Source organism: Oncorhynchus mykiss, chromosome 10 (assembly GCF_013265735.2).
Source record: "Oncorhynchus mykiss isolate Arlee chromosome 10, USDA_OmykA_1.1, whole genome shotgun sequence".
In the NCBI taxonomy this organism is placed as follows: domain Eukaryota; kingdom Metazoa; phylum Chordata; class Actinopteri; order Salmoniformes; family Salmonidae; genus Oncorhynchus; species Oncorhynchus mykiss.
In genome coordinates, this window is record NC_048574.1 from 20,928,115 (window position 1) to 20,943,190 (window position 15,076).

Consider the following 15,076-nt stretch of genomic DNA (forward strand, 5'->3'; position numbering starts at 1 on the left):
GACGGAATAATGCTGGAGTCCAAAGGCGGAAAACCGGGAGAAGCAGGTTGATAACTGAGGGTTTGCCTGATCGCTGACCCTACCATCCGGCAGCTGAACAGGATATGTACATTTTCCCTATTTCCATGTAGTACATGAGGACACAGTGCGAATGCGATGCACAGTGCGAGCTTTGTAAGTAAGCTAGGTGTGAATCTATCTTGTGATTAAACATAGACTTACTGTAGGTTATTTTACTGATTTAAAGATCATGGACTATTTCCCTGTTGTATATTAGGATACGTTTTTATTAGATTTAAATAATGTTTCCATATCTCAGTATCTTTAGAGTATCCTGTGAGGTAGATCAAAGTATCCTATCCACCAATTCAACCACACCATCTCTGTCCTCCATTGTCTTGGCAACAATCCTTTTTTTGTAGGGGAACTAGCCTCCTCCTGTCTGTCTTAAAGGCCTCTACATTTGGATTCATCTGGGGGAATGTTGAGCATGCAGGTGGCCTTGGAGCAGTAAGTCAACTCTGTCATAAATCTGTGAAGTACTTGTCATTACCTCCTCTAACATAAGTATTTTTAATCAGTCCCCCCCCCCCCCCCCCCCCCCCCCCCTAAATCAATACACATCACTATATTGTCCTTAACACTTATTTTAAATATACATACCGTCTCTAAACCATAACACGTTCAAATATTGTCTCAACTCTCTTGGGCTACTCGAAGCATTGGGGAACCACCCGGACACGTCTCAACTCTCTTGGGCTACTCGAAGCATTGGGGAACCACCCGGACACATCTCAACTCTCTTGGGCTACTCGAAGCATTGGGGAACCACCCGGACAGCTTCCGAGCACTTTTTGTGGACTCCATAAAGCCTCCCACTGCCAGGGACCTGTTTAAAGTAACCTATTCCATACCTGGCGGCAACCGGCGGTGTTTGGAGAACGACACCATCTGCCACTGGTTCAACTGGCTGGCTGAGGTGCAAGGTAAAATAGTAAATTGTGATTTAAATATGTATTTTAAATGTTTTACTGTGTACTCCTCAGACAGAGAATGTCCTCCTCTAACAGTGGCGATGGTGTTGGAGTTTGCTACTGGGGCAACGGTGGTGCCACCCCTGGGGTTTGAGGACACCCCGACCATCGAATTCCTCCACACAGCGCGAGGGCATCTCGCTGGGCAGCAGAAGAAGAAAAAGTTCCCAGAGGCAAACACGTGTGCTGTGACACTAAGGCTCCCTCTTCATAGCACCTTCAATACCTTTAGGGAATTCATGACCTCCGGTATTGTGAATTCCCCACATTTCGGTTTTGCATAAAAACATTTTTACGATACATAATTGTATTTAGTAGCACTAAATTACAGTAGCAATTGAGTGTTGGAAAATGTAACTGCACATCAACATTTAAGCATTTATCTACTTACATCTGTTTTGTTTGTACAGTGCATTCGGAATGTATTCAGACCCCTTGACTTTTTCCACATTTTATTACGTTACAGCCTTCTTCAAAAAGGTTTAGTTTTTTTAGAAACACTTTACTGACACTTCACTAATAACCAATATCCTTTGCTGATGTTGACTGAAGTACTGCTGCCATATTGCAGCCAACTCATCCAAATCTGATCATTTGATGTCCTACATTAAGAACAAATTAACTTCAGCCATTATCATTTAATTAGAACTACATGAAATAAGGCTTCCCATCCACTGCATTAAGTGACAGCTCCACTTCTGGGAACTGCACCTTCGTAGTGACTTATCGAATTTCAAATGCATTGATCCAAGAACTAGATCCATTAGTCCTAGGCTCTCCAACCCTGTTCCTGGAGAGCTACCCTCCTGTAGGTTTTCCATCCAACCCTGCTCCTGGAGAGCTACTTGTCAGAGAGAGAAGGCAGCTGAGAAAGCAGTGGAAGAAGGCCTCTGATGCAGAGAGAGAAGGTCTCATGCTACTCCAAGCAGACATTAAATGTCGGCTGGCAACCTTGCGAAGAGCGGAAAACTTAAGGAAACTTCGTAGGAAGAAGGAACACTCAAGAACACGGTTCTATAAAAACCCCTTTAAGTTTGTCAAAGATCTCTTCGCAAAGGAAAAGTGCGGAATCCTAAAAACTCCAAAGCCTGAACTGGAAGAACATCTGGAAAAGGTCCACCAGGACATGAAAAGGCATGAGCAGATAATCATCCCACATGACATCCCACCTATTCAACCACCAGAATTCAATCTGGACACTGACCCTCCAAAATGGAGGGAAGTAGAGAACGTTGTCCGAAGAGCTAGAGCGGCCTCGGCTCCTGGGCCTAATGGAGTACCATACAAGCTCTACAAGAACGCCCCGGATGTTCTACGCTTTCTTTGGAGGCTCATGAGGATAGTGTGGCAGAAGGAAATAATACCAAAGGCATGGCGAAGGGCTGGTGGTGTGCTAATCCCGAAAGAGAAGGATGCGACAGACATCAGTCAATTCCGACCAATCTCCCTTCTCAACGTCGAAGGGAAGATCTCTTTCAGGATAATAGCACAGAGGCTGTCCACTTATCTGGAAAGGAACAAGTACATTGATACATCTGTACAGAAAGCAGGCATTCCTGGTTTCTCTGGTTGCCTGGAACATACTAGTATGATTGGCACCAGATCCAAACAGCTAAGAAGGACAAGAGAGACCTCTATGTCATCTTCCTCGACCTGGCCAATGCCTTTGGCTCAGTTCCCCATGAACTCCTCTGGGAATCCGTCAACATTTTCCACGTACCAGAACCCATCACTACACTGGTAAAGGCCTATTTCCAAGACCTGCAATTGTGTTTCACAACACCTGACTTGACAACAACATGGCAGCGCTTGGAAGTAGGCATAATGGCAGGCTGTACAATTTATCCTCTGGCCTTCACTATGGCCATGGAAGTCATCATCAGGGCATCGAGATGGGTGGTCGGCGGTGAGAGAACTAAGGAAGGGCTCCGTCTTCCACCTATCCGAGCATACATGGATGACATGACTACACTGACCACCACTGCAGCATGCACCAGGCTGCTACTTGCAAAACTGCAGGATAACATCAAGTGGGCCCGGATGAAAATCAAGCCAAGCAAATCTCGAAGCATCTCCATAGTCAAGGGACAGCTTAAAGATGTGAGGTTCTGCATTGGAGATGACCCGACACCAACGGTGTCTGAGCAACCCATCAAGAGCCTGGGTAGATGGTACAACGAAAGCCTCCGGGATAAAGATCAAGTGCAGCAAGTAAGGCAGGACATCGCCGACGGTCTTGAGAACATCAATAAGACCCTACTGCCTGGGAGGCTCAAGCTTTGGTGCCTACAGTTTGGACTTCTCCCCCGGGTAATGTGGCCACTCACCGTCTATGAGGTCCCAATAACAACAGTGGAGAAGATGGAACGAACCATTACCTCATACGTGAAGAAATGGCTGGGTGTCCCACGATGCTTGAGTAACATCGGCCTCTATGGCAAAGGGGTCCTTGAACTACCTCTTACAAGTCTAACGGAGGAGTACAAGTGCTCTAAAGTAAGACTTCAGATGACATTGAAGGACTCCAAAGACCAGACCATTAGCAAGGCTGCACCTCCCCTACAAACTGGACGGAAATGGACATCATCCAAGGCTGTGCAGCAAGCAACATCAGCCCTGAGACACCAAGACATTGTGGGGAATATCCAGCATGGAAGAGGAGGCTTTGGCCTGGCAGCAAGCAAACCAACGTTCCATAAGGCAACAACATCTGAATGCAGATGTTAGTGGTCGAGGAAGTGCGCAGACAGGAGGAGATTGCAAGAAGTGCAAAGGCTGTCTCTCTTGCTAAACAAGGGCAATGGACGCGGTGGGAAGGCCTGGAGAGGAGAAAGATCAACTGGAGTGAGCTTTGGCAAATGGAGGCAAGCAACATCAGCTTCATCATAAGAGCTGTTTATGATGTGCTTCCATCACCAAAAAATCTACATCAATGGTATGGCGAGGACTCGACCTGCCCCCTCTGCCCAGCTCCAGCGACTCTCAGGCATATAATGACAGGTTGCAAGACCAGCCTCTCACAAGGCCGCTACACCTGGAGGCACAATCAGGTCCTCAAGAGCCTGGCTGCAGCGCTTGAGACCAAGAGAAGTGCAACCAATTCATTACCTCCAAAAACAAGCAATCCCGTCAAAACAACAACATTCATCCGGGAGGGACAGAAAAGGCCCAAGTATCCTCCTACGAAGCCAGAAACTGGACACCTAGCCATGGCCCGGGACTGGAAGATGCTTGTCGATATTGGCCAGCAACTCATTTTTCCACCTGAGATTGCTTCTACCAACCTTAGGCCAGATATGGTACTCTGGTCCCCTTCACGAAAGGCTGTGTACATCATAGAGCTCACAGTCCCGTGGGAAAACTCTGTTGAAGAGGCCTACGAGCGTAAGAAACTGCGTTACAGAGTTGGCAGCAGACGCAACTCAGCGTGGCTGGAATGCAAAAGTCTGGCCAGTTGAAGTGGGATGCAGAGGATTCGTGGCTTCTTCCACCATCAGGTTGCTGAAAGAACTTGGAATCCATGGACAGGCTCTGCAGCAGACCATCAGAGCAGTTTCTCAAGCAGCTGAAAGAGGCAGCCAGTGGATCTGGATCAAACGGAAGGACCCTTGCTGGGCTATAACGTCATGACCCCCCACCCCCACCTGAGAACCCAATTCAGATCCCTCCAATTTGAGGAGGGCATATGAGGTATGCGGTCAGCTGTAGGACTGGCTCAGGGAAGAGGACGCCCCTGCCTTGCATAGTCCCGTGGGACATCTAAATTGGGCATGGGACACAAGCTAAGGCTTGATCACCCTTTAGCTGGCCACCTTTGATGAGAGTGTTTAGTGATTAAAGGCCGAAACACCCACTGATTCGAAGGCACACTACTGAGGATGTGTCCCAAAATTGACATCTTAACCCAGTCTAAGAAATAAACCTCCCATGCCACTCTGTCAACATCACGGCAAATCTCATGCGAGTGCATTCCATCTATTGGCACAATGGACAGTTTTTAACATCTCGTCCCGTGTTTTATGATTCTGATTATGTTACTAACTGTAATAGGTTGCTGTTAATCACAATTATATAAAAATGTAACGGGGCGAACCACTATCTTCAACGTTTATTTTTTAAACTAAAGGGCATTCTCCACACAATTATTTATTTTAACAATTTATAAAAGTCCCATTTGGGCATTACAAAAATGTAAGTTGTTTTAATGTCCATTCAGAATGTTTTGTTGTCCTCCCACAGCAGGCACGCTCTGAAGGCGCCAATCCAGTGCTTGCAGTAGGCCTCTCCTGGGTAGTGTTGTACTGAGTGGAAGACAAATATTGTGTCAGCAGATGGAATGCTGTGCTAAAGCGCCATAGAACAAAATACAATAACCATCAATCTTAACAGTACCTGACTCTCTCCAAATATGGCCAAACAGAATCGTACTGGAATGGGGAAGTACTTAACTTTTGTTAAGGCCACCTGTGTCTAAACTCTGGTCCCCATCCGTTTAGAGTTGAAGATGTCTATCGTACCTTTCTAGAGACCAAATCATACAGTGTGTGAAAGAGGGGGAATGTTACTATTATACCTTTTATAATACTTTTATAAAAATGAACTGATTCAAAGGAACGACTGGCGCTGAAGATATAGCGTCCAATCCCTCATCCCAGTAGGGGAGTATCAGGGGTGTATGTAGAAAGTCAGGTTGGAGTAGGAATGAGTGGCGCTGAAGATATAACTGCCATAACCCTCTGTAGATTGTCAACTCCCAGGCTGCCTCTGGGGCCTTCCAATGGAATTATTGTCCGCAACAGTTCCATCTGTGTGTTGCTGATGGTGAACTGGATTTGTGGCACAATCACCCATTCCGACCAATAAAGAGCTGTGGCGCCAGTGGTTGGGGGAGCTGAGGTGGTGGTTGAATTTGGGGCGAACAAATCCCTTACTGCTGTCAGATTGGCCATCTGCATTGCCAGGGAACCCAAGATGAACAACTGCAGAGGTGACTGCCGTTGGTCAGTCCTCAGCCCATGGCGGTTCCACTGACTGGCAAACACAGCAAGATCTCTGTTCACCTGTGGCAGGAACACAAAGTGCAGTGCCCACAGGTCCACTTCTTTGTTGATGTCGATGATCTGCTCCGTCTCCAAGAAGGTGAACAGGTCATGGTAAATGTTGGAGACTCCATGCCAGACGTCCTCCCCCACAGCCGCTCTATCCTCTGGTTGTGAGTGCTACTTCCTCTGAGGGCACTTCCCCTCTCGCCACCCCTGAACTGCTCCATAAAGGCACAGATAAGGTTGTTTTCACCACCCGATCACATCTCACCCGGGATGGTACTCTGTAGCTGGTGATTGCTGCTTTGAATGACTCTATGACTGGTAATCCTGTTGTTGTCAGAGGCCTTCAGAAACACAACAAGTCTGTTGTAACCAGTCACAGCACCATGGATAACAATCCTCAACCTAAAAAACAAGATACATTTGTTTTACAAAACCATTTTTTTCTCTTATAGTGACACCATTCTGTTTTCATTGATATCAGCTCGCTGATCCTCTCATCCAGCTGAGTGTCTGACAACAGTGAGTAGGACCTGAAAAGCTGAAAATGACTAAAAACAAAAAGATACATCAATCAGGAATGTGATCAAATCTAGAGATCTCCCTCTTGTGTTGCAATTGCTTTATTCAATTACGATAACTTACCTCATGCGCTGCTTGACCACAGAGTGCGACACATTGAGAACATCTGCCATTTGTCTGATGGTCATATGAGGAACTCAAGCTGCTCCTTGGTGATGTGATACTGCCTTCCCTCCAAAGGCACTTGTTAGGATACTGAAATAAAAATTACAATAGATAATTACAAAATACCCTCCTAAAAACTTTAGGTTAAAAGACTATAAGATTACCATATAGAATTTAGGAACAGCAGTATAGGCCAACCAAATGTTTTTTTGTTCATTGATTGACTTGACACAGGAGACTTAACACAGGACAAGTAAAATGATACAATCTCAGCCTTTGCCACACATGCTGTACAAAAACATTGATACAAATGTAACAACTTGCCATCTTCGTTATGTTCCCGTTGTTGGATGTCATTTGCCTATTGTAGGAACTTCTCTGCAACAGCAATTAGATTGCTGGCCATCTCTTCATCAATCAAATGACCGCTTGCCCACCGAAGGCTCCGCAACATGTTCGCTAGCCTGAAAAATAGACCGCAGACCCGATGGGTCCAGTGACAATTTATCTGTATGTAGTTAACAACCCCTAAAGTGTTCTCTTGTCTAAACTGTGCCAACTCTGAGCCTCCGACCTATGAAGACAACCATGCATAGACAGCCGATGCAGTTTTAACTAACGTACTTTAGCTACAAACTAGCTTTAAAAAAAGTATTTTCATTCAACATCGCTAGCTAACGTTACTGTACAGCAGTAACTAGTTAACGTTTTATAGATTCCATAATTAACGTTAGATTATGAACAATTAACTTTAGCTAGCTATCTTGAGTTCAGTTAAATATCAATGGCAGACAGATCTAACGTTAGCTAGCTAACGCCGTTGGTAGTTAGGTACCGTTAGTGTTATATTATGTCGTTACTTTTTTTGCAGCTGTTACACCCCTCACCCTCAACACCTAATGTTAGATAGCTAGCTAACATTAAGTTAACGTTACCTGGCTATTGATGGTTGAAGTCCATCTCTTCTGTCCGTGAGCAGCAGTCTGGTGCAATCTGAGATGGTAGATTTACAATTTTCGAGAAATTGGGCTGCCATTGTTAACTAGCTAGCTAATTTTACCTCGGAAGAACAGAAGTTGAGTGAACGTCTTTCATCAGTACCTGAGACTTGGGCGGAGTCCAAACGACCTTTAATAAACATGGGCGGAGTTCAAACGACATTAATAAAATATATAGATATAAAAAAATGTGATAATCAGTGTCAAAATCGATGACTCATAGCATACGTATCGGTGAATCGTTGTGACATGAAATACGAGTGAGATTGTAATCAATGTGTAATAACTACGTACAAAATTAATGAACGTGTTAAATTATTGTGTGACGTGAGTCATATTCAGGTCCTGATTGGTAAAGAAGCTTATTTGACGTGTCAAATAGTGTTATTTGACGTGTATCTTTTTGACACGCAAAGACCCAAACGGCGTTCCATAAGTGGAAAGCCTTCCCAGAAGGGTGGAGGCTGTGATAGCAGCAAAGGGGGGGACCAACTCCATATCAATGCCCATGATTTTGGAATGAGATGTTCAATGATGTCCAACATACTGTAATGAAACAGCAGGGAGCAGGTCTCGCACCCTCGACCTTCGAGCCCCGGCGCGCTAACAACTGTGCCGCAAAAAACCCAGGGTCGTTACACTACTCCCTCCAAAGAGCGTCCTCGCGCTAGCTTGAGACTCTACGTTTTACAGGAACGCGCTCACTGGCCAAGCACACGCACTGTCAAAGATGCAAGGTCCGATCACTTCTGAAACCAATGTAATGAAACAGCAGGGAGCAGGTCTCGAACCTTCGAGCCAGAGGTCCGGCGCGCTATCGACTGTGCCGCAAAAGCATGCTTGTGCGGCACGAGTCGATTTCCGCGCCAGGGTCGTTACAATACTTTTGATCATTGGATTGTTTACAGACAATCACAGATTGTCATGTGTTGGGTGGGAAGTCACAATCTCTGGAAGTCACCCTCAGAGTTTAGTCAGCAACACGTGACAACGGAGGGCGCTCTGGGCGAGCTGGGATTGACATAAGGAGTCGAACTCCATTTAGCTTGGGAACCAGTCAGACCAGATATGGCAGCCAACAGGGTCGGAAGGACGCACGCAGATGAAGTCCACTCGTCAGATTTGGGAACGTCTCCGGAACACGGAGGCAACCTTCAGAAGAGACAAGCTCGAGTTACTGTGAAATACAACAGAAAAGAGCTACAGAGGCGACTAGACGTGGAGAAATGGATAGACGACTGTTTGAACGAGCTGTACTTAGGCAAGGTAAGTGCCGTCGTACCCTCTTGGACCATTACAAGGGCCACACAAAAGCCCCGTTTATACCTGTGTCCTGTACTTTTCCTCATTCCGATTGTGCCCACACTTTTATTAAACGGTCTAGACAATTAAAATACACGGATCGGTTTATGCTTCAAGAAGCACTCAAACATACTTGATCTAGCTGATCTATCTATTGTTGTAGGGTCAATTTATATTTCAATTACTTTTAGTTTTGCTTAACAAGTGCTTTGAGATTATGTCTAATGAAATGCGCTATAAACGTTTTTAATAATGAATTATTATTAGCATTTTTAGATCTTCCTGAAAACATCCGGTGGTACTCAGGCACACATTATCTGCATATCAAACAGATCTGGATGGTCAAACCATTTACTCATACTCATAACGGCCTCAGGTAGCACCATTAAATTATGGCATCAGTAATTGTCCTAAAATAAATACATTCATATTATTGTGAAAGAATATCTGTTAAATAAATTGCATACAGGGAGACACTAGCTAATCCGGTCACAATGTGGATGGGTAAGAGAGACTTTTTAATACAATGGGTAGACGTGACATACCTTGATCAGATACTGATTGGATCATATCGATCCGATCATAAAACTCGCATGTTAGCGCAAAGTGTAAACAAGGCTAAAGTGTTGTGCATGTGCTCAGGCAGTAGGTTTCAGATAGTAAAGAGATTTTAGGTATATGGCAAGTTCTTAAACTTTTTAATCAGGCAATACTATCTGAAAGTTTCCCTTCCTTTAAGAATGAGAACTTTGCTCTTCCACCTTTGCCTGAATCAATAGAATTGGGAAAAAGGCTTAACTTTAAGAAAAAAAGAGGCTTAAGCTTTGAATTGGATATTCATGTAGAAAAGGCCTGTTAAGACACTGTACATGATACATGGATCTTAACATTACAGATGAACACTCCTGTGAGACACAAACAATATCAACACAATAACTTGCACTCTGTCGAAATTACAGAGGCATTTCTAAACCAACTCTTCTGCGTAGTCCTCCTTAACAGGGCTAAACAGACTTCCGTGTGCTATGAGATTTATATAAAAGGTGTATACAATATGGATGTTATGATAGTGCACAGTGTCCATTAAAGGACTGGAGAAGGTTGGAGGTGCACTGTGGACTTAGGCTCCATCCGAAAATGGCACCCTATTCCCTATATAGTGCACTACTTTTGACCAGGGCTCTATGGGTAGTGCACTAGGGAATAACGTGCCATTCCGGATGTAGCTTTCAGCCACTGCAGAGACATGGTGGCTGGGGAATGCTAACTCACTGCCTTACATGGCCACTTGGAAAAAGGGAATGGAACAAGAATGAAGGATGAGAAACAGGAAGGAAGATGTGCAGAGAAGGGAGAGTACTCCAGGGCCAAGGGTGGGGCTAATGGGTGACGTGTGCATAGAAGGGAGAGTACTCCAGGGCCCAGGGTGGGGCTAATGGGTGATGGGGTTAATAATCCCTGAGGGGGGTAAACATACTGCAGCTGGCCATGTGACATCACTAGCTAGATGTTCTGCTCTCCTGGAAAGTTTGGGAACACATACTGCTTCCAGTTCTTGTCTGCATCTGAAATGACACCCTAGTCTGTATGTAGTGCACTACTTTTGACCAGAGCCCTATGGTCAAAAGTAGTGTGCTATGTAGGGAATAGAGTGCCATTTTGGATACACCCTTTGTAACAATACTGCATTGATATACTGTAGTACAGTACCCGTGTACAGCAGGAGACTCACCCCTATAGGGCGACAAATGCACCATGGTGGCCTGTGCCGGATCTCAGCTGAGCATTTGATCAGTAGATCAATAACCGTCACCAACAACAGGGGAACCAGTCCGATAATTTTAGGAACTGTCTTCAAAATCCAACCCACCAGAAGTTGAATGTGTGCCAGGCAGGCAGTGTGATTCTTCAGATGACAGAGAGAGGAGACTGATCTTCTATTGGTCTGTAGCTCGGTTCTGACTTGCCAGGCAACTGATCCAGTTGGATACATGGCCAGTGTTGTTATTATCCAACCATAAGCCCTCTGAATGAATTCTGTCAACTGTTCCATTTGGAAATGACATGTAGTAGGACTCAAAGCTCAACTTAATATATACAGACTCAAACTTTTGTTGCATAAGTCATGTATTGAGATTTGCACAAGCTTTTCCACTCTAATAGTATACAGTATACGTGAGTGTTTTTAATGTATTTGTGTTTTGCAGGGGGAAGACATGCCAGACGAGGTAAACATTGATGACCTGATAGATCTACCTAGCAATGAGGAGCGAGTAAAAAAGTTACAGGTAGGCCCCACCCACCCAAAGTTGTTCTGAACATGTACTCAGACCAACCTGACTTTGCCACAGAATTTAACTACTGGAATTTTGATACAATGATTTCTCTTCTCTAAACTCTGTTCATCATCAGGAGATCCTTCAGACATGCAGCAACAACACTGAGGTATGTTTTACCATCATTTATAATGATATGGAAGAATGATGCATATTAAGTCATACATTTTTATTTAGTCTCTGTACACACACACACACACACACACACACACACACACACACACACACACACACACACACTGTATTGGCCTCCAATAGGAGGCAGCGGTGTCTGACACCTTCGATTGTCACGCCACATGCCCTACAATGGCCTTCTGTCCTGGCCTTCTCTCGCTCTTCTCTCCTCCCTCTCCTTTCTCTTCTCTTTCCCTCTGTTCCCTGCTACAGGACCTCTTTTGACAAAGGACAGGGCCCACAGTGGCTTGCTTTGGCACACACACACACACACACACACACACACACACACACACACACACGAGGCTGGTGGGAGGAGCTATAGGAGGACGGGCTCATTGTAATGCCTGGAATGGAATAGAGGGAATGGTATTAAACACATCAAACATATGGAAACCACATGATTGACTCTGTTCCTTTATGCCATTACAATAAGCATATCCTCCTATAACTCCTGCCACCAGCCTCCACTGAGACACACACACACACACACATGTTGGTTTCAAATCAATATCACAAAAGATTGAAGAACACTAAGTGCTGGTTTCCTAGACATGGATTAAGCCAAAATGTCCCAATGAACATGCTTTTTAGTCTAGGACTGGGCTTAAATCCAGGTGTTCTAGAGACCAAACCTAGAGCGACTGGGGTTGAGGCTTCAGAGTCCACCATTTTCAGTCTCCCCCTCTTATTTCTGTCTATGTAGTATCTAATGTGAAGGGGAAAAATACAAAACATTAGCTATATGATGCTACTGTGTGTCCCTCCCTGCCAGACCTTCATCGGCGAGCTGTTGGTCAAGCTGGAAGGCCTTCACAAGCAGGAGGAGCTGGCTACAGAGGGCATCGAACACCCCTCCCTTTGCAACCACCCCCAGCACCGCCATGAGCCATACCACTTCAACGACCCCCACTGCCCCCGCACCCACACCCACACCCACTAGACCCTCTGACCTCACCACACAGCTGACCTCTGACTAGGGGTGTAAAATTCTTTCCCAAAATTACCTGGTTTTCCATAAATTCCTGTTGGAATATTTCTGGAATCAGGAGGGAATAAGCAGGGAGGAAATCCTCCAACTGATCCCGGTAATCTTCCAATCGGGATTGCTGAAAAAGCTGGGAATTTGGGGAACGTTTCTGGAATTTTTTTTTTCCCAGCAACCCCATTTCATCCATTCCCCCTCCCCCAAAACACACCCTCGGACCACCCTCGGACTCGATTCACACACTGATCTTAACATGTCACATGAACAACATCTGTTGCCATGTTGTCCAGGCACTTGGGATCACATCCCACTGGGCCCACTTTGTCATTTCAACATGGAGAATTGGGTATTTGCTAGATATGTTGATCAATGAGCTTCCAAACCATTTTGAAAAAGACAGCCAAAAGTTTGAATTCCCATCTAAAAGCACAACCACATTTATTTAGTTTAGTTTATTTGTCACCTTCCTTTTTTTAACAATTTAAAAGCACAACAAAGCTAAAATAGTTTATTTATGAAACAACTGAATGTGTTATCATTGTGCTTCATTTAATAGCACAACCAAATTACCTGAATTCCACTTGATTACATTAAAGTACATGGTGCAAGTGATCAATGCCGTTTGAGATTCTGTGCAGATTATTATAGTAATTGTGGAGATTGTCTATTTTTAGTTGAATCCTGGGCTGAATTTAAATAATAGCTCTTGATCACTTCCCAAATGCTATACAGGCCTAAATAGCCTCATTGATGATATATGATTGATAAAGTATGGTTACATATTTGCATGTTGCGCAAATCCATTTTTCTGGACACCGGATGAAGTAGGCCTAAATATTTATTTTTCATTTTGTTAAAGAGATACTTTATTTTGGCAATGAGGCCTTTTTATCTACAGTACTTCCTCAGAGTCAGATGAACTTGTGGATACCATTTTTATGTCTCTGCGGGCAGTTTGAAGGTAGTTAGCAACTTCCTTCATGATATCCACGAGTTCATCTGACTCTGGGGAAGTACTGTAGATAAAATCCCAAAGTATCACTTTAAGACATTCCAGGACTGGACTTGTCCAGAGTAGATAATTTACTTTTTCATCTTTCTATTTGTAAAATACTAAAGACATTTTCGGTCCATTTTTCCAAAGAAAATGTTCTAGATCTAGTTCTAGTTCTTTATCTAGAATAAAAAACATAAGCTGTAGACTGATCAACTCTAGTACTGTAGGAGGTGCTGCCCAGCCTATTGTTTTTTTCTTATAGTGGGTATTACATTGAAGATCTGTTGTTGTTTCAAAGGTACAAATTCAACATGTTTTATTCAAGGTTTCTCTATGTTGAAATCCTGTGGTTGAAATGTTACCCTCGAAAGAAATGCTATGTTTTTTCCACATAGATTCCACTTCACAATACGTTAACAAATTACATTGAAACAATGTTGATTTAAGCAGTTTGTGCCCAGTGGGATATCGATCAGGTCACTTCTGAGTAATGTATGTCTGAGTTGCATCCACCAAGTAAAGTCATTCTTGAGTACTTAATTATTTATTGTTGTCAGCACAAGAAATGAGGATGGGATGAGATGTACAGTTGAAGTCGGAAGTTTACATACATTTAGGTTGGAGTCATTAAAACTCGTTTTTCAACCACTCCACAAATTTCTTGTTAAGAAACTATAGTTTTGGCAAGTCTGTTAGGACATCTACGTTGTGCATGACACAAGTAATTTTTCCAACAACTGTTTACAGATGTGTTATTTAACTTAAAATTCACTGTATCACAATTCCAGTGGGTCAAAAGTTTACATGCACTAAGCTGACTGTGCCTTTAAACAGCTTAGAACATTCCAGAAAATGATGTCATGGCTTTAGACGCTTCTGATAGGCTAATTGACATAATTTGAGTCAATTGGAGGTGTACCTGTGGATGTATTTCAAGGTCTACCTTCAAACTCAGTGCCTCTTTGATGTGCAAACAATAGTACGCAAGTATAAACACTGTGACCACGCAGCCGTCATACCACTCAGGAAGGAGATGCGTTCTGTCTCCTAGAGATGAACGTACTTTGGTGCGAAAAGTGCAAATCAATCCCAGAAAAACAGCAAAGGACCTTGTGAAGATACTGGAAGAAACTTGGTACAAAAGTATTTATATCCACAGTAAAACGAGTCCTATATTAACATAACCTGAAAGGCTGCTCAGCAAGGAAGAAGCCACAGCTACAAAACCGCCATAAAAAAGGCAGACTAATATCAACATAAAGTGTCTTATTAATAGGTTGTTGGGCCACCACGAGCTGCCAGAACAGCTTCAATGCACCTTTTCAAAATACAATAGTTTGGAAAGCAAATAACGACTGCTGAAAAGAAAACACATTCTTTGGAACCAATATACTTTTTCCCCTAAACTCCCTTTTTGAGAGAACAGCAGCACTGTTTTTCGAAGTAGCTCATCTTGAGATATTGCCTCCTATGAGTGCATCGGCCATCACCCGTGAGTAGCCTGTGGAGTCATCT

At 43.9% G+C, this 15,076-nt stretch overlaps 1 protein-coding gene across 1 annotated transcript; it reads left to right on the plus strand.

The window, feature by feature from the left end:
* The first annotated feature begins 8,588 nt into the window (after positions 1-8,588).
* LOC110533489 (protein phosphatase 1 regulatory subunit 14A) lies at positions 8,589-13,726 on the plus strand. Its single transcript, XM_021617752.2, has 4 exons — positions 8,589-9,030; positions 11,274-11,354; positions 11,479-11,511; positions 12,352-13,726. Exons 1-4 carry the CDS (start codon positions 8,833-8,835, stop codon positions 12,517-12,519), a joined length of 480 nt encoding a protein of 159 aa, XP_021473427.1. The 5' UTR covers positions 8,589-8,832; the 3' UTR covers positions 12,520-13,726.
* Positions 13,727-15,076: the final 1,350 nt, after the last annotated feature.